Source organism: Perca flavescens, chromosome 4, assembly GCF_004354835.1.
Source record: "Perca flavescens isolate YP-PL-M2 chromosome 4, PFLA_1.0, whole genome shotgun sequence".
Taxonomy (NCBI): domain Eukaryota; kingdom Metazoa; phylum Chordata; class Actinopteri; order Perciformes; family Percidae; genus Perca; species Perca flavescens.
In genome coordinates, this window is record NC_041334.1 from 27,013,954 (window position 1) to 27,032,377 (window position 18,424).

General features: G+C 41.1%; 3 protein-coding genes across 3 annotated transcripts in view; 2 read left to right on the forward strand and 1 right to left on the reverse strand.

Moving 5' to 3' along the window:
- The first annotated feature begins 94 nt into the window (after nt 1–94).
- On the forward strand, nt 95–3,576 carry LOC114554351 (E3 ubiquitin-protein ligase DTX3L-like). The gene is made up of 8 exons (XM_028576139.1): nt 95–179; nt 436–490; nt 656–706; nt 1,062–1,251; nt 1,395–1,561; nt 1,648–2,805; nt 2,905–3,122; nt 3,243–3,576. Exons 2-8 carry the CDS (start codon nt 455–457, stop codon nt 3,310–3,312), a joined length of 1,890 nt encoding a protein of 629 aa, XP_028431940.1. The 5' UTR covers nt 95–179; nt 436–454; the 3' UTR covers nt 3,313–3,576.
- A 1,460-nt stretch (nt 3,577–5,036) lies between these two features.
- On the forward strand, nt 5,037–7,604 carry LOC114554692 (E3 ubiquitin-protein ligase DTX3L-like). The gene is made up of 3 exons (XM_028576674.1): nt 5,037–5,621; nt 5,729–5,946; nt 6,684–7,604. Exons 1-3 carry the CDS (start codon nt 5,304–5,306, stop codon nt 6,751–6,753), a joined length of 606 nt encoding a protein of 201 aa, XP_028432475.1. The 5' UTR covers nt 5,037–5,303; the 3' UTR covers nt 6,754–7,604.
- Nucleotides 7,605–8,115: 511 nt separating this feature from the next.
- LOC114554426 (low-density lipoprotein receptor-related protein 1) overlaps nt 8,116–18,424 on the reverse strand; it is a 97,323-nt gene continuing 87,014 nt past the window's right edge. Inside the window, exons 67-89 of the mRNA XM_028576267.1 lie at nt 18,159–18,284; nt 17,953–18,069; nt 17,159–17,265; nt 16,929–17,061; nt 16,710–16,832; nt 16,485–16,607; nt 15,558–15,698; nt 15,329–15,466; nt 15,109–15,228; nt 14,682–14,947; nt 14,384–14,565; nt 14,147–14,253; nt 13,619–13,738; nt 13,282–13,458; nt 13,014–13,154; nt 12,752–12,925; nt 12,351–12,512; nt 11,960–12,143; nt 11,747–11,854; nt 11,527–11,600; nt 11,331–11,424; nt 10,110–10,254; nt 8,116–10,013 (exon numbers count right to left, since the gene is read on the reverse strand). Coding sequence (XP_028432068.1) covers nt 9,873–10,013; nt 10,110–10,254; nt 11,331–11,424; nt 11,527–11,600; nt 11,747–11,854; nt 11,960–12,143; nt 12,351–12,512; nt 12,752–12,925; nt 13,014–13,154; nt 13,282–13,458; nt 13,619–13,738; nt 14,147–14,253; nt 14,384–14,565; nt 14,682–14,947; nt 15,109–15,228; nt 15,329–15,466; nt 15,558–15,698; nt 16,485–16,607; nt 16,710–16,832; nt 16,929–17,061; nt 17,159–17,265; nt 17,953–18,069; nt 18,159–18,284 — 3,203 coding nt within the window. The 3' untranslated portion in view covers nt 8,116–9,872. The remainder of the gene's footprint in view (nt 10,014–10,109; nt 10,255–11,330; nt 11,425–11,526; nt 11,601–11,746; nt 11,855–11,959; nt 12,144–12,350; nt 12,513–12,751; nt 12,926–13,013; nt 13,155–13,281; nt 13,459–13,618; nt 13,739–14,146; nt 14,254–14,383; nt 14,566–14,681; nt 14,948–15,108; nt 15,229–15,328; nt 15,467–15,557; nt 15,699–16,484; nt 16,608–16,709; nt 16,833–16,928; nt 17,062–17,158; nt 17,266–17,952; nt 18,070–18,158; nt 18,285–18,424) is intronic.

Sequence of the window (18,424 nt, forward strand, 5' to 3'; positions counted from 1 at the left end):
TTTTCTTTTTCTTTTCAATATGTATTGAACAAACTATCAAATATACAAACTTTGCAGACGCGATTTATGATACAGTGTGGCGCCTTCGTTGTGACGTCACTTGTCTCGCGTCTACAATACTTTCACTTTGATCTATCAGGAAGAAGCTGCGTTTATGTCTATGGTAGAGCCAGGTGAAGGTAAGTCGTCCATCCGTATGTGTCATAAATTCATATTTTACGTGTTGTATGTATGTTCAAAAAGTAGACATAACATTAACGTTAGTTGTGTTAAAAATGTAGGAAATAAGAAAACTGGAAAGCAAATATAGCCCGAGTTAGCATTAGCTTAACGTAAACGAAAGTGGAGTCGAGCGATAGCAGTGTCAACATTTGACAGTTTTATGTAAATACACCACATATAACGTTACAAGCATTGTTGTCATCTGTGTTAAAGGAAGAAGAAGACTGTCAAAATGTCAAAAACAGAGGATGAGCCAGAGCCCATGGAGGTGAGTAACGTTAGATTAGCAGTCTGCAAACTCATTTTGAACAACAGAACATTATGAAAAACAACTAAGGGAGCTGTGGTATTCACTTAATATGTGCGTATTTGACTGTCTTCAGATTAAATTGTCTTGAAGTATTAATTGCTGCAATTGTCTTTTTTAATTAAGATTGACGGCAATAACCCGCAGCCTCAAACCCCTCAGGAGAAGTCTGCTGAGGTAGGTATTTGAGCGTGTGTATGCTAACTAAAAACCGAGGCATAGAAAACTTAGGTTGAGTTTCAGCAGGCCTGTGTGTTTTACTGTATGTGAAAGTGAAAGTATTAATGTAGTTACAAGTTCCCAGGAAAGCTGTACTAGTCCTAAATAATCACAAACTGTTGCTCTCTGCTGTATTGAGGCTGTTGGCTTAGACTTTAGTCTAGTCTATTATCAGTCTACTTAGCAACACTATATAGAACTCTAATGTAATTTAAGATATATTAGTAGCTGAATGGCATGAGGGATTTTCGCTATCTTGCTTAGTAATACAGTAACAATAACTGTAACACGTTTTCTGATGACTTTATCACAGACAAAAGATGGAGTTCAAGTCACTCTCTTAGTGGAGTGGTCAAAGCGTGTTCAACCGCCGAAATGTGATAGAGAGCTGCAGAAAGTTCTTCAGACTTGGGCTAACAACATAAGCAACTTTGAAGGAGACTGCGCTGTTTTAAATGTCTCAAAAAATGGGAATGCTGTGATAAGTCTTAAACCTGCTCCAGGTATAGTATGATTTATTTATTTTTTTTAAATAATGAAATCGCACATCTATTACCAACATTTCATGTTGACCAATACAATGTTCTTTTTTTTTTTTTTTTTTTTTTTTGAGGCATATTTATTTTGTGTTTGTCTTTTTTTTTAGCTGTGGGTGAGCTTCAGAAACTGAATGGACAAAAACTGACCAGCAAATGTAATACATACACAGTCACAATAAAGTCTGTTACGTTGACACCACTAGAGCTGAAGACACAAATGCCAGAGGATTCTTCAGTGAACCCCAGTCCTTCATCCGTTTCAGAGCCACAATATGTATGTACTGTGTAGTAAATCAGTAGGTATGAATTACATTGAAAAGGAATGCTTTTTACTAAATGAATGCATTGTATTTTATTCAGGAGCTAGTGCACCAGGGCAAGCAGAGTAGTGCAGTTTCTACAGCAGGAGAGGAGGCATGCAGTTGCACTGTCCCAGTGGGCCATTTCTGGTACGTGAACCACATCTACAAGGAGGAAATTAAACGTATAGAGAAAGAGAATAGAGTTAAAATCACGGCAGATGTAAATGTGACATTTCACGCAGACCAGGAAGATGGAGGCTCACAAAACGCTCTCTCTGAGTTCACAAGCCTCGTCCAGAAGTGCTTAGGTGAATCAGATGGCTCAACTATTCCTCTCAATAATGTCGATGAAGAACAGTGGAAAGACGTGCTGAAAATCGCCCAGACAAAAGAAAACAAGCTTTTGCTTACTGTATCCTCTGAAGAAATGACCGCATGTGGACCAAGACCAGTTCAAGATGCCATCAGAAAGTCCTTAACTCTATCAACAAATACCAGCCCTTTTGTTGGAGAGTCTACGTGGGCGTCTCAAGACACACCACTGAACATTGGCATGAGCATCAAAGACCCTCTCGTCAATGCTGGACTAACCATGGAGGAGAACTCCTGGAAGCTGATGACTACTTCCTTCAATGAGCAAGTAAATAAGATCAAAACTAAGTTTGGTGTGAACTTTAAAGTGTCAGACATCAGTCAAGGCAAAGTCAAAGTCAAAGCTTGCTACAACAAATCTGGAGGAAACGCGTCAATGGAGAGCCACGCTGTCCGAGCTCTTCTTCACCTGTATCAGAAGAGTGCCACATCACCCATGAGCTTCACCCAACACCAGGGTGCCACTGGGTTCGCTGGCTCGCTGTCAGAGGGCGCCTCCGGTGGACCTGTGTTGAATGGACAATCGGGAGACAACACTGAAGCACCAACAGGGGGGGGAGCAACATCAGGAGATGACAAAGACGAAAAATGTCCTATATGCATGGAAACATTTACCAAAAAGAAACAGCTCAAGTGTAAACATGAGTTTTGTGAGGAATGCCTGGCCCAGTCAAAGAAAGCCATGGGACCCATCTGTCCTGTATGCAGAGATGTCTTTGGTATGATGGAGGGAGACCAGCCAGATGGATACATGACATGGAAGTCATATTCCTCATCCCTCCCTGGATTCTCAGGCTGCAACACTATAGTCATCAACTATGACATTTCAGGTGGACAACAGACGGTAAATGCCTTGAGTTCAATATTTTTAGATGTGTCAATTGTAGAACTTGTGAGTTAGAGGACTGTCAGTTCTTATATATGTTTCATTATCTTTTTGCAGGAAAAGCATCCAAATCCTGGAAAGTACTATTATGGTATTAGCAGAACAGCATATCTGCCAGACAATAAAGAGGGCAGAGAAGTGCTGCTCCTGTTGAAGAAAGCGTTTGACCAGAAGCTCATTTTCACTGTTGGAACGTCCAGAACGTCTGGGATGGACAACCAGGTCACCTGGAACGACATTCACCACAAGACCAGCATGACAGGAGGACCAGAGTGGTACAGTAGCCAAATCTCTTTTTTTTATTTATTTATTTATTTATTTATTTATATATAATGTCAAGTCTACTGAAATGCCATATATTAACACTTGTACATACTCTCTTACTGTTTCCACAGTTTTGGGTATCCTGACCCTGGCTACCTGAGCAGAGTCAAGGAGGAGCTGAAGGCTAAAGGAATCGAGTGAAGACTTTGATACAAAGTGGCTGAGGAGAGTTGTATTATCACAAAAAAAAATTTATGATTATGTAAAACAAGCAATTAGTGGAATATACATACTGCTGTATTGTATACTGTCTCTCATCAGTAAGGGTTACTTTGAGGTGGAATGATCAGCATTTACAGCTTAAGAGTTTATGGTTTAGCAACGTGTATTATCTTTACCTATTAAGCATAACTTTGAAGGATTTCATCAATTTTGTTTGTTGATTGATAAAGTTTCTCAAAAATATAATAGTATAAGAGTCATATTTGTCTACAGTACACATAATCTACTGGATCTAATTTACTGTTTCCCAATAAATGATTAATCCAAATCACACTGACTCATAATATTCTTACCTATATCAGGACATGTAAAACAAAAAACACAACTAACAGCCCATTGGCTTGTTTCCTGTATAATTGTATATGTATAATGTTAAAATTGTATATTAACATTTCTGTTATTTAGTTTGTAAAGTACTCCAGCAGACATTAGATATTATTCTCTTCCCAGAAGGTCTGAGCCTTCATGCATTGTGTACTATAAAAGCTACTGTAGGCCTATGTGTACTTTTTCATTAAAGGAAACAAGGACTAATCAAATAACAATTCTAAAAATGTGAAGTAAGCAAAATAAAAAGTGTTATTGTAATTGCATTCAAGATTGTTACTACTTGCGCGAATATATGAATGACACATTTCTAAAAGAAGCATTTTGGGACAGCTTAAGGACAGAAACTGGGAAGCCTTGCTACCACAGTACAAAGTTCCCTCAGTACAAACAATGTGGCACAATATCATAAGTATTTAACATGCATGTAGGGATTAAACCCCTTCTCCAATACAAAGCAAACAATAGGCAACTTTTATGATAATTGGGCGGGTTCGACCCTCTGATTGGCCTGCTCGGTGTCAGTCAAACTTATAAAATGAGTTTCACTTTTGATCGAAGGTAAGTCCTAGATGGCCTGCTTCTCATATTTCCATATTTCATGTTATAAATCCTGTATGTATGATCAGTCTACAGTAAGGATATGCGATGTAACGTGTCAAAGATTGTGTTCGCCATAAATTGCAAAATTTATTCATTTGTGAGAAAAAAAGGAGTGAATCTCCCACAAATTGCAACAGAAAATCTGACAAATGATTATTACTCATAAAAGTCTCCTCTATAACATAAGTTCGAGTGCAAGTTGAAAAATACTGACACACCATTATTTATGCAAATTAGCACATCTTTAAAGACAATGCCTCAGTCATTTACATAATTAAACATACACGTTCAAAATACTTGTAATACAAGAGATTATTGTCTTAATGTAAATAATCAATTGGGGAAGTTTAATGGAGATATCTGTTAGTTAAAATATTTCCCTATTCACCTGTAGTGTCTCTTTAACATAGGCTGCAATGGGAAACTGGCATTACTGATTTCAATATTTTTCATTATGTTACACCACTTGGATTTCTTAGGACTTCTTACATGTTATAAAGGAGACTTTTGAGGGACTAGATCAGTTGAAAGAGTTTCTGTTGCAATTTGTGTGGGGTTATGTTGCATAATGCCGGTACTAAGAGATGGAGAGTCGGAGGGAGGAAGGGAGAGGGAAATACTGTAAATAAATGTGACATTTTGAAATAAAAGTCAGCTCAAGCATTATCAGAGTAGGGTTCCAAAGCATAGACCGTAAATATTAATATTAACCATGGAGGAGAGCTCCTGGAAGCTGATGACTACTTCCTCCAATGAGCAAGTAACTAAGATCAAAACTAAGTTTGGCTTGGACTTTAAAGAATCAGGCATCAGTCCCGGCAAAGTCAAAGTACGCTACCAAAAATATGGAGGAAACGCGTCAATGATGAGCCATCAGTTCCAAAAGAGTGCCGCATCACCCATGAGCTTCACACAACACCGTGGCGCCGCTGGGTTCACTGGCTCGCTGTCAGAGGGCGCCTCCGGTGGACCTGTGTTGAATGGACAATCAGGAGACACCGAAGCACCAACAGGGGCGGGGAGCAACAGCAGATGACAAAAAATGTCTTATATGCATGGAGACATTTACCAAAAAGAAACAGCTTAAGTGTAAACATGAGTTTTGTGAGGAATGCCTGGCCCAGTCAAAGAAAGCCATGGGACCCATCTGTCCTGTATGCAGAGATGTCTTTGGTATGATGGAGGGAGACCAGCCAGATGGATACATGACATGGAAGTCATATTCCACATCCCTCCCTGGATTCTCAAGCTGCAACACTATAGTCATCAACTATGACATTTCACGTGGACAACAGACGGTAAATGCCTTGAGTTCAATATTTTCAGACGTGTGAATTGTAGAACTTGTGAGTTAATTTCTGACATGACTGTCAGTTCTAATATATGTTTCATTATCTTTTTGGAGGAAAAGCATCCACATCCTGGAAAGTACTATTATGGTATAAAAAGAACAGCATATCTGCCAGACAATAAAGAGGGCAGAGAAGTGCTGCTCCTGTTGAAGAAAGCGTTTGACCAGAAGCTCATTTTCACTGTTGGAACGTCCAGAACGTCTGGGATGGACAACCAGGTCACCTGGAACGACATTCACCACAAGACCAGCATGACAGGAGGACCAGAGTGGTACAGTAGCCAAATCTCTTTTATATACACTACCGGTCAAAAGTTTAGGGTCACTTAAAAATTTCCATTCCACTCCATTACAGACAGAATAACAGCTGAGATCAGTTGCATTGTTTTTTTTAACCAGGGCAGCAGTTTTCAGTTTACATTATGTGCTTACATAATTGCAAAAGGGTTCTCCAATGTTTTCTCAGTTAGCCTTTTAAAATGATATCAGATTAGAATGTGCCTTTGGAACATGGGAAATTTGGGAAAATGGCTGCTCTTGTGTGAAGTAAACGCAAGATTTTTCAACTTTCTGCTAAGATATATTATGTGACTTTTTTGCAACAAAAATGCGGGGATTATGAAATCATGCAAGTCCTGCATATTTTGCGCGGAAATCTGCAATTTATTGGCGAAAGTGCGGCGTATTTGAAAAAATGCTCCCCCGCATAAATATGCGGACTTTGGCTGATTATGCGTTGAATTATGCGATTGCATAATCGTGTTTTTCTGGAGGGACTAAGTAGTGTGTGTGTATATGTATATATATATATATATATATATATATATATATATATATATATATATATATATATATATGTATATGTATGTGTGTGTATATATATATATATATATATATATATATATATATATATATATGTATATATATATATATATATATATATATATATATATATATATATATATATATATATATATGTATATATATATTTATTTATTTATTTCCACAGTTTTGGGTATCCTGACCATGGCTACCTGAGCAGAGTCAGGGAGGAGCTGAAGGCTAAAGGCATCGAGTGAAGACTTTGATACAAAGTGGCTGAGGAGAGTTGTTTTATCACAAAAAAATGTTTATGATTATGTAAAACAAGCAATTACTGGAATATACATACTGCTGTATTGTATACTGTCTCTCATCAGTAAGGGTTACTTTGAGGTGCAGCTGTAAATGATCAGCATTTACAGCTTAAGAGTTTATGGTTTAGCAACGTGTATTATCTTTACCTATTAAGTATAACTTTGAAGGATACTCCAAGTTCGTTGTGTTCATGAGCTTTGTGAGTAATGCGGAAAAAATAATAGACGCTACAAAGAAGATCTGTGACAGTGTCTTCAGTAGGAATAGGACTGTTAAAAACGGTTATCATTTGTAAACTTAAGTACTAATTGACAAAAGTGTCCACAGCTAACCAATGCTGCATACTAAAGCCAGCAACAGTTCTGGGGCAGGTTTAAGAAATGCAATTATTTTAGTTAATATTGTGCTCCCATGGTGCATTTTTCTAAATAATGTTAAAAGCAAATAGCCCCTGTGTTTCCAACACACTTGGCCTTGCTACTTATGAGGCATCATGGTCAGTGTATCTTTTGTTCATTCAGTGTTCCTTTCATAAACAGGTATTCAAAAACAAAAAAGGAATGGTTGTTTGATTTTTGTTTTAAAAATACAAAATTTGAAAATTTAAATACAAGGCATTTTTTTTTCCTTTTTATGTTCAAAAGGGGATGAGAGTAGATATTGCAAAAGGGTTCTCCAATGTTTTCTCAGTTAGCCTTTTAAAATGATGTCAGATTAGAATGTGTCTTTGGAACATGGATGAATGGTTGCTGATAATGGGCAGATATTGCATTAAAGATCAGCCACCCACTCAGATCAGCTGGTATTCTGTAATGGAGTGGAATGGAAATTTGTGACCCCAAACTTTTGACCGGTAGTGTGTGTGTGTATGTATGTATGTATGTATGTATGTATGTATGTATGTATGTATGTATGTATGTATTACCCCTTACATCGAGTGAAGACTTTGATACAAAGTGGCTGAGGGGAGTTGTATTAACAACAAAAAAAAAAACTAAAATGATTATGTAAAACAAGCAATTACTGGAATGTGCACACTGTTGTATTATATACCATAATTCTTTCTTGTAATTGTTCATGGTATCAGTCAGGGTTACTTTGAGTTTATAGTTTAGGAACATATATTAGCTTCACATATTAAGGATAACTGAAGTATTTCCTCAATTTGTTTAATTGGTAGTTTTTCAATTTAAAATGTAATCTGATTTACCGTTTGCCTAATAAATGATTAAACCAATCCACACTGACTCTACACAGTATTCTTCACTTTATCAGCATATATTGTGAGAAAGAAAACACAGTAGTTTGTTTTCTGTACAATTCTTTAAAATTTTTATTTATAACAATATCTGTTATTTAGTTTGTAAAGTACTCCAGCAAAAATTAAACATTATTCTCTTTCCAGAAGAAAGTCTGTGCCTCCATGCATTGTGTACTATAAAAGCTATGTGTCATTTTTCATAAAAAAGGACTAATCAAAAAACAATTCTGAAAATGCATGTATGATTTTGCAAAAATGTTCTTTAGGTCAAATGATTGTACTTCTCTCTCCATTAAAGACAAAACATATACAACAGCATAAAATAACACTTGTTGACAGGTAAGCAACAAAAAAAACAACTTGTTATTGTAGTTACATTAAAGATTGGTGTTACTTTTCACATGCATTAAGATATGGCTGACACATTTCTGACAGAAAGCAGCATTTTGGGACAGAGGCTGAGCGTAAAGACGTGTCAGAGCAACCAGAGTGGTAGCATTAGCAGCAGCATGGCACAGAGGAGAGTGAGAGATTAGAGCAGAGAAATGCTAAAGACCAAATGAACATAATGCACTTAAGACTGAGTCATTACAAAACTGTGAACATACAGACTTTGATCCTCTAAAAGGTAGAAATAAAAATCTACTTAAAAGCCAGATGTATGTTATCTGGTCTTTAAAAAAAAAATGAACTGGAGAAATAAAAGACAAACCCTCTTTTTTTTCTTCTTCTTCGATTTTACCATAATTGCATCCTCCCTTTCCTTCTGAATCAAGACCCTTGTGACAGACAACTAAATGGTGCAGGCATGACACTATCCATCAAAGTCTTGTATATTTGCTATGGCCCTCCTGTTATTAGTCAGCTGTGGCCTGGACATGTTCACCCAACCAACTGCCCACCCATGAGGGCATTTACCCTTACCATCTTCACATCTGTAATCTCCACCCACCACCCTGCCTGGAATGTTTCACCCACGAGCATCTTCCTCACTTTCCCAACTTCATAATCGCACACCAAAAAAACGCCTCTCATCCTCTCACTTCAGCAAATCATGAGCTCCAACTGTCATACAATGTGATAAACAAACATACCTGTTTTACATCTTACGGTAGAAAGCCTACAATATACACTATACCATAAAATATGAATTCTGTGCAAGGAAGACAACACAATCATTTCATGAACATTGTTCTCTGAGAAGAAATTATGTGGAAATACTGTAGTTGCCATCTGGTATTGACATTTTACATGTGCTATACACAAACGGTGCGATCACAAATCTGTCTCACACAATCTTGCTAAGAAACTCCAGCAAGACAAAATATGTACCGATTTAGAAAACTTTGAGTTTTGCCTTTCCCACTCAAAGTCAACACAAACAACAAACAGTTGGCACTGGTGAAATGGAACACTGTTTTTTCTTTTCTATACAATTCATACAAAAATAAAAAATTAAAATTGCTCCAATGATAGCATCTTTTCTTCTGATTTTCTTGTTTCCATTTCATTTTGCACAGAGGTAGTGGCTATTTAGGTAAAGGGTAAGGGACAAAGTGTAAATTAAAAATCTCTCATAGAAAATGTTATTCATTTTTGACCAGAGGAATCTCAAAAGAACAAAATATAATACTGCAATCACATACAAAAGTAGTCCTTCATTTTTGTACATTTTATACAGTGTTCACACTTTTTATCAATTTTCTCTCACACTTTTTATCCATTTTTTTGTTTCGTTTTTCTTTAAAAGGCAAGAAGAGGGGTGTGTTTGGAATAGCGTGATCCAGGCCAATGGACAGTTTATGTCAGGGGGTCCACAAGGGGCTCTTCATCTCCACGTGATAGCAACTCCTTCTTCTCATCTGTGCTGGCCAGCGAGTTGCGGCTGTTGTGTGCTCCCATGTAAAGAGTGGCATATACTGGGTTTGTGAAGTTGGTGGGCTGGAATGGGCCAACAATCATCCATTAGATATTATTTATATGTGCAGCGGCTACAACATCTGTGTATGTATATGCAAGCCTGGGATTTGTCTCTACCTTGTCTGGGTCCAGAGTGAAGTCTACATCTAGCAGCTCCCCGGCGTCGTCATCCGGCTCGCCCTCGTAGATCTTGTAGGCAGGGTTTCCAATCTCAACATTCATGGCCCCGTTGGTCATCCTTTGGTGCTGGAAACCCTTGGCCCTACACAAAATATTAAGGGCACCGTCATATCTTTGTGTGTCTTATTATAGTTATAAGAGCCTTAACAGTAAAAGCGGGAGACACAGCCACATTATGAAGGGAAGAGGCATTACGTGTCTCTCACCACCATCCAGGCTGAGAGAACCAAGCCACAGCACAGGCACCAACACAAACCCAGCATTCATGTAGCCCATGACAGATCCAGACACAGAGGACCTACAGACCTACTTTTTTTTATTTTTATTTTTTTTATTTAGATAGTGACTGAAAGAAAAGGGGAGAGAGAAGGGAAGACCTGCAGCATAGGACCCCGGGCCGGACTCGAACCCGAGCCGCTGCGGTAAGGACTCTACTATGCACTCAACTCGGTGAGCTACTAGGGCGCCCCACAGACTATCTTTTAAGACCACAATGAATCCAAAATATGCTATGAATGTCTGCATTGCCTTTCTACCTTTTAAGTAAATGCTGGATTTCCCACATTGCATTTTCCAGTCTGAGCTTGGAAGAATGCCGTCACACTGTCCATCTCTCACTACGAGAGACACTACCACAATACAAACCACAGCACAGTACAGTAAGTACAATATGGCACAATATGATGGACAGCAGTATGACGGATCTACAGCACCGACAGATCTATTCAATACATCTTTTCAATAGATCTGGAGCTGCTCTGAAGAGGGTGTTTAGACAGGAAAGATCCTGTAGGAGCAGGATGAGCTACAGCTCTCATGAACATCTAAGAATGGCGCGACATTCACCACAGGACCAAACACTGCACAGCATCCAAGACTTATGGACAAGGGAGTGACCGAGAAAGAGAGAGCGTCAGGATACAGAATTAAATGAGGGTATGGAAGGAAAGCGTAACCCTGGCAACCGTTACCGCAAGCGTCTGGAGCCGGTTTTGCCGAGCCGGCTAGACCTGAGGAGCAAAAGAGATGTCATTACAGTGAGGAGAGGAAAAGTGCAGACGGAAGAAAGGAAAGAAGGAAGGGAAAGGGAATACAAAGGCAAAAAGAGGTCTCAACTAACTCTTGTTAAAAATGTGTGCTATATAAAGTGTGACTCACCCCCTCATCCTTCTTCTATACCAGAACAACGCTCCTGCAGCCAGCAGCACCAGCAGCAACAGCAGCAGCACAGGGATCACTATGGAGGCTGTGCCTACGTACACAAACATGTACAAACATAAGTATGGGGCGTAGAGAAATGTATTCCATTCAATGAACTTCTATTATTGATGTCGTGGTAGAAGTGTTGACTTACGTCCGCCGGAACCAGAGGCACCGTCACTGTTGGCTACGGACTCGCAGCGATGCCCCGCCCAACCAGGTGAACATCTGCGCACCCACAAACACAGACACACACAGACACACACACACACACACACAAAGAGAGGAAATAGAGATAAGCGTGTATGCAAAGATACATTGGCGATATTCAGACTCAAATGATAACAATTATGGATGAAAACACTGCTCCTCACCTGCACTCTGGAAGGCGGCTGATGGAGTTTATAGAGCACTGGCCATTTGCACAGTACTCATTTGTATCACATGTGTAACAGCTGGGCTGGACTCTTCCATTTGTGCAGCTGTAGAAGACAGAAAAAAAATTTGTGAGTAGCAATGACAAAGACTAGACGAACTTTGCATGTGTAAGTGTGTTTGTGTGTGTTTGAGTAAATTATGAGTCTTACCGGCAGGTGAAGTCCCCTGTAGACGTGAAGCCATCGCTGGGGATACACTCGCCGTCGCGACAATAGTGACACTTATCAATCTCGCATGTGCTGCCACTGTACTGGGGCAGACAGCGGCACAGTTTGGAGCCATTTTCACTCTGTAGACATGTACCTTTGTTCAGGCAGTGTCCTTCGCAGCTTCCTGCTCGCATGCACACACACACACACACACACACACACACACACACACACACACACACACACACACACACACACACACACACACACACGTAAGTGCACTGCTTACCAACCACATCATAATCTATCATAATCTATTAGAGATACTCTACGACTGCAACAAAAGTGTTTGAGCATTTTTAAGCTTGCAGCTAGAGGGAACAACACTTACTGTACTGGCACTGGTCGCCCAGGAAGTCAGGAGGGCAGCTGCAGGTGGGCTGATTTCCAGTGCTGACGGTACAGTTGCCTCCATTTTTGCAGTAATTTTTACATGTGTGCAGGTTACAGTTTGGCCCTGTAAAGCCTGTCAGGCATCGACAGGTAGGAGAACCTGTGGAACGAAAGACATATGAAGGAATAAATAGTCAGAAGGCTTAACAGGGGATGATGAGAGAGAAAGAATGTATCATATTACTGGGCCAACAGAAACGTAAATGTGTTCTGAAAAGCCTTATTTTAGCCTGTATAGTGTTATTTAAACGTTGCATTTAACCCATATTAACTTATACTGGACAAGCTAAAAATAAATAACACATGCCAAAAAAACAGCTTGCAATGTCCATATCTTACCTGTAGGGGAAGGTGTGCATGTGCCTCCATTCTTGCAATAGTCCCTGCACTGGTCAATCTCACATCGATCTCCTCCATAATTAGGCTGGCAGCGACACTTGGGCTGCTTGTGGGCATTTAGGAAACAGCTGCCACCGTTCATACACTGGACCAAGCAGGGACCACTGGGAGGAGCTGCAGATGAAAACGTTTTTCTGTCATTCAGAATGAGTTCTGCCTATGCATGTGTGTGTTCTGTATGTGGAAGTGTGTGTTTACTCACAGATAGGAGAGAGTGTGGGAGTGGGCAGCTCCACACATGTGCCATTGTCCAGAGTGCGCCCATTGGGACAGATGCAGACTGGTCCGCTGGGGCTCAGCAAACACAGCCATTCACATTTCTTCCTGTCGCAGGGATTAGTCACTGACAAAGACAGAGAGAGAACCAGTATTAAAAAAATAGGAAAAAAAATACCTGCTTTAGTCCTCTCTCCTTCACTGGCTTTATTTCAGTGAGCTGCTGTTGAGAGATGTGTCTGTTTTCTACTCACTCTCAGGTTGCTTGTAGCGGTGATACAATGCTATATCTGTGGCGTGGTTCATTCCAGTTGTAAGGTTCTCAATTGGGCCTTTGCCAAACTTATTCACTCGGAAAACGTAGTTGTTCATGTAGGTGACGCCATAGATGTAGTCCTCAAAGACATCGATGCCGAAGGGGTGATTGAGCTCTGTGTAGAAACAGAGGCGTGTTATGGAAGCTTCACACTATACATGCTAAAATACACATTTTTGTCTTGTCCACCCCCATTGAACATTGCCTGACTAATAAAGAGACTGAACATTAGAATGGACAACAACATGTATGAATAACAGTGTGTGCCACTCAACTGTTCTTAATGCTGTTTACAGCCACAACCACATCACTGCCATTCAGCCTCACACTGCAGATCACAGAGAGTTTAGCATCGGCCCAGAACAGACGCTCGTTGAAGTAGTCCACTGCTAAACCTATATGGAGAGAGAGAGAGAGAGAGAGAGAGAGAGAGAGAGAGAGAGAGAGAGATAGAAAAGGTAGGAAGATTAAAGACTTATACTTTGTGTTTAGTATAAAACAGATGATTCATCCTCATCCTCCACACTTCACCACTACCCTCATTCCTACCATAAACCAAAGTCTCTCTAGGTATATATGTATATAAAGATTTGTATATAAGTAACTGTATATATTGTTTTATTTTATTTCATTTGATTAAATATAAAATATTTGTATATACAACCTTTGTGTATCTAGTGCAAAGGGGCTACAATTAAAATGTCATTGTGCAACTGTGTGTTGTAACATGACAAAAAAAATGAACCTTGTTGTAACCCTGTAAGGAGAAGTACTTATGTAATGTATGTGTCTGCATGTTTTACCAGTTGGCCACTGAATGTTTTCCTCCACAAGGGTCTCTCTCATGGTTCCGTCCATAGCAGCTGTTTCAATCTTGGGATGGTTCCCCCAGTCTGCCCAGTACATTTTCCTAATGAAGAAAAAATGTAAAAGCTCCATTTATCACTGCTGTTCTCAAAATCAATTTACCATTTGCATTCTTGTTCTTGTTTTTTTTTTCAAGTAGCTAATTTTCCCCCGGTCTCACAAGACCCGCTCACCCTCTTTGGGGGTCGACTACAATGGCATAAGGCTCATCGATCATGCCGGAGATGAGGGTTTTGCGGTGGTGCCCTCCACTTATCTGGGCCACCTCGATGACGTCTCTACCAGAGTCAGTCCAGTAAAGGTTCCCTGCCACCCAGTCCACAGCAATGCCACGGGGCATCTTCAGATCAGGGATCTAAACAAAGAGACAGAGAAACAGCACTAAGACCCCTTCAAAATTGGACACACACCTGTCTTGTTTGTGTTTACGTCATATGCATGCATAAGTACAAGCACATATATACCACTTACCTCCACGTTTGTGACCCTCGACTCACTTTGGCGTCGGTTGCGGTTGCTATTTGGGGAGGAGGAGGAAGAAGGCAAATCATAGGAAGAAATCCGTCCTGTGTGCCAGTTTGTCCAGTAAATGCGGTTTGCCTTGACATGCAGGTCCATGGCATCAATGCGCACGTTGGCATCGCCCTGGAAGACCTGCTCATAGCGCCAGTTTGGCATGGAAGGGTCCAGGCTGCGGATCTCACTGTCGTCAGCGATGTAGAGCACTTGTCGCGGAGCTGGGGATTCACAGGAAATCATGTCAGGCAAGGAAAAGAACAAACAGATCATTGTAGTAGAGGAGAGATGTGAGAAAATGGAAGCCAGTTAAGCAAAATACAGAGTACACAGAGTACATACATAGAGAAACATACGCTTGCATAAGCATGGAAGTACTCACCATCAGCTTTGCAGGTATCATTGATTCTGGTGAAGTACTTGTGGCAGCTGCACTTGTGGGAGCCCTTGGTGTTGTTGCAGATGTGGGAACACACACCAAACTGCTTACACTCGTTCTTATCTGTGAGGCCACATGATACACATTACGCATACAGTAGTTCTAAGTCCTCAAAAGCAGATGAGCAGTGCAAAATGGAGCAAGGGCAGAGAAAGAAATGTACCTTCACATCTGTTACGTCCATTGGACTTGAAGCCGGGTTTGCAGGAGCAGAAAGAGTCGGTGCCATTCACCACACAATGAGCTTCGTCTCCGTCTCCGCAAACTGTCCGGTTACTGCGGCAGTCATTCAGCACCGTGTCTGAAAGCACAGGAACAGGTCGCATGCATTCACACCGACAATCAAACACAATTTACACCGCCACTAAGACATCTATACTAACACAACACACCTTTCTTATTGCAGTTGATTTCATCAGAACCATGGTCCTCGCAGTCATTGAAGTAGTTGCAGCGCAGGACAGAGCTGATGCAGCGGCCATTAGAGCACTGGAACTCATCTTTTTGACATACTGGTGTGGGAGGAGGCAATTCTGGAGGAGTACAGGGTTCACAGAGAGTCATCCCAAGCCACCATTTAAAGGAACATGCCGACTTATTGGGAATTTAGCTTATTCACTGTAACCCCCAGAGTTAGACAAGTCGATACATATCCTTCTCATCTCTGTGCGTGTTGTAATCCTGTCTGACGGCTCCAGCGGCATCAGGCCAGCACAGAACATGCAGGTGAATGGTTCCAGTAATCCTACTGCTCCGAATAAGTGACAAAATAATGCCAACATGTTCCTATTTACATGTTGTGATTTATAGAGTCACAGGCGTGTACAAAAACAACGTAACATGAGACACAGCCGTCTTCTAACTGTAAACAAACCGGGAACTATATTCTCAGGCGGAAGAATATAGTTCCCGGTTTGTTTACTGTTAAAGATGGCTGTGTCTCATGTTACGTTGTTTTTGTACACTTGTGACTTCTACAAATCACAACATTTAAATAGGAACATGTTGGCGTTATTTTGTCACTTTTGTCACAATTTGGAGCAGTAGGATTACTGGAACCAGTTACCTGCAGGATCTGTGCAGGGCTAAGCTAATGCTGGAGCCGTCAGGCAGCATTACAGCACACACGGAGATGAGAAGGGTATGTATCGACTTGTCTTACTCTGGGGGTTACGGTGAATAAGCTAAATTCCCAATAAGTCGGCGTGTTCTTTTAAAGTCCTAAACTAAATGCGCTCTCGAATTGTGAATGTAACTTGTACAGTGAGCTAGTAAGAAATGATTAAATAGATAGAACAAACGAGAGTAAACAAACTCACGGCAGTTGACTTCATCGCTGTTGTCCCCACAGTTGTTGACAGTATCACAGCGTTTTGATAAAGGCAGACATACACGATCATTATGACAGCGAAACTGCCTTGTGGGCGGGCACTGGAATTTAACTAGGGACAGAAGGAGAGACACGTTACGAAAGAGAGTAGACTGTATTTAAGCAAGGTATCAAGTGGTCCTTGGGAATAGTGTCGAAACACAGTGACTCTTACCACACTCTTCTGGATTCTCATCTGAGTTGTCTCCACAGTCGTCCTCGCCGTCACACTTCCAGCCCAGGGGTTTACAAAGACTGTTGTTGCACTGGAACTCATCCAGGGGGCAATGTCTACCCACTGAAACACGGCGGCGAGAGAAGAGGAATGAATGATGCATAACACCCGCTGCTGATACACAAGTATCCGGGGGGAAAATAAGAGTGTGTTCCTTACCACCACTGTCACATTTCTCCTCATCGCTGCCATCCAAACAGTCAACATCAGCATCGCAGCGCCAGCGGATGGCGATGCAGTGGCCGTTTTTGCACTGGAACTGATCACTGTCACACTTCACATCGCAGCCATTCTGGAACAAAACAAAGAGTCATTTTCATTAGTGCCTCTAGTGTGTTAAATTCCAAAGCAGCATGTCAATGAGGAAGCAGATGGGGATCGAGCAATACCTCATCTGAACCATCGGCACAATCGTGGTCCCCATCGCACTTCCAGCGCCCCGCAATGCAGCGGCCATTTGTGCAGGAAAACTCGCTCTCCGAACACTGGCGAGGCACTGAGGACCGAGAGAAGACAACTTAGAAGGGTGAGAGAGGATGATTGAGCAGGAGTAGAGGAGAGGAGCAAGGAGAGGCGCAAGGGAAGGGGAAAGAGAAGAAAAAAGGTGGGAATAGAGCAGACTGCAAAAAGAGATGCTCTGTTGAGAGCCACATGTACATGAATAAAATAAGGCTGATTATTCATATTACGGGATTAACTCATGGGGCACAGAGGTGGGGATGATGCAACATTTTGTACTATACGAAGTAGAGGAGCTGGAGGAACTAGTGGGATTGAAAAGGCTCACAGAACAAAAGAGAAGCTGAGGGGCACACAAAGGACTGGGTAGCGGAGGTTGTGAATGGTTGAGCTGAAACTGTGCAAACACCTACCTCTGCCTCACATCAACAGGCCAGTGTGAAATGCAAAATAGACATGAAATGATGTGAGATGTGCAAATGGCCACAGAACTAAGTAACGCAAAAAACAAGTCTCAACCATGCGTGTAGTTGAGTAAATATAACAGACAAACACACAGTGAAAGGTGATACATTGCTTACCCCTGTAACCTGCTGCATCTGAAAAGTTTTGCTTACAGTGGAGCTCATGTGATATTATAAATGATTGCTTTCATACAGACAATGATATGTGGTTGTGGCTGTGTGAGTGAGCAGCAAAGTAAGAGTAATAGAGGGGAACCTACCACACTTGTCTTCATCAGAGTTGTCCCCACAGTCATTGTCGTAGTCACATTGCCAGCGGCCAGGCACGCAGCGGTTGTTCTTACAGCGGAACTGGTACGGCTCACATGTCCGCTCATCTGAGCACCAAACAGACACGATAAGTACGGGCGTGGCCCCATTACCGACTTCCTTTTCTTTCTTTCTTCATCTACCACTCTGTCCTTACCGCACTCTTCCTTGGGTTCATCTGAAGCGTCTCCACAGTCATCCTCTCCGTCACACTTCCAGCGTGCCGGGATGCAGCGCCCCGAGTCCTTACAGCGGAACTCATCCACACCACATGTCATTTGAGCTGCAATAGAGAGGATTTAATGGATTAGGCGCACCGACACCAGACATGGGAATACAGGCTCATTCATTGGGAACAGAAAGACAACAAACAAAGCAGCATATGGGTTATTATGGGTACACCTAAGAAAAAGATTTAAACTC

Bases quoted from the DNA above. Each gene is read 5' to 3' on its own strand.
- LOC114554351 (XM_028576139.1), top strand. From the start codon at position 455: ATGTCAAAAACAGAGGATGAGCCAGAGCCCATGGAG. The intron at 1,562-1,647 runs GTATGTACTGTG...TATTTTATTCAG, and splicing joins CCGTTTCAGAGCCACAATAT to GAGCTAGTGCACCAGGGCAA. The intron at 2,806-2,904 runs GTAAATGCCTTG...ATCTTTTTGCAG, and splicing joins TTTCAGGTGGACAACAGACG to GAAAAGCATCCAAATCCTGG.
- LOC114554692 (XM_028576674.1), top strand. From the start codon at position 5,304: ATGGACAATCAGGAGACACCGAAGCACCAACAGGGGCGGGGAGCAACA. The intron at 5,622-5,728 runs GTAAATGCCTTG...ATCTTTTTGGAG, and splicing joins TTTCACGTGGACAACAGACG to GAAAAGCATCCACATCCTGG. The intron at 5,947-6,683 runs GTACAGTAGCCA...TTATTTCCACAG, and splicing joins ATGACAGGAGGACCAGAGTG to TTTTGGGTATCCTGACCATG.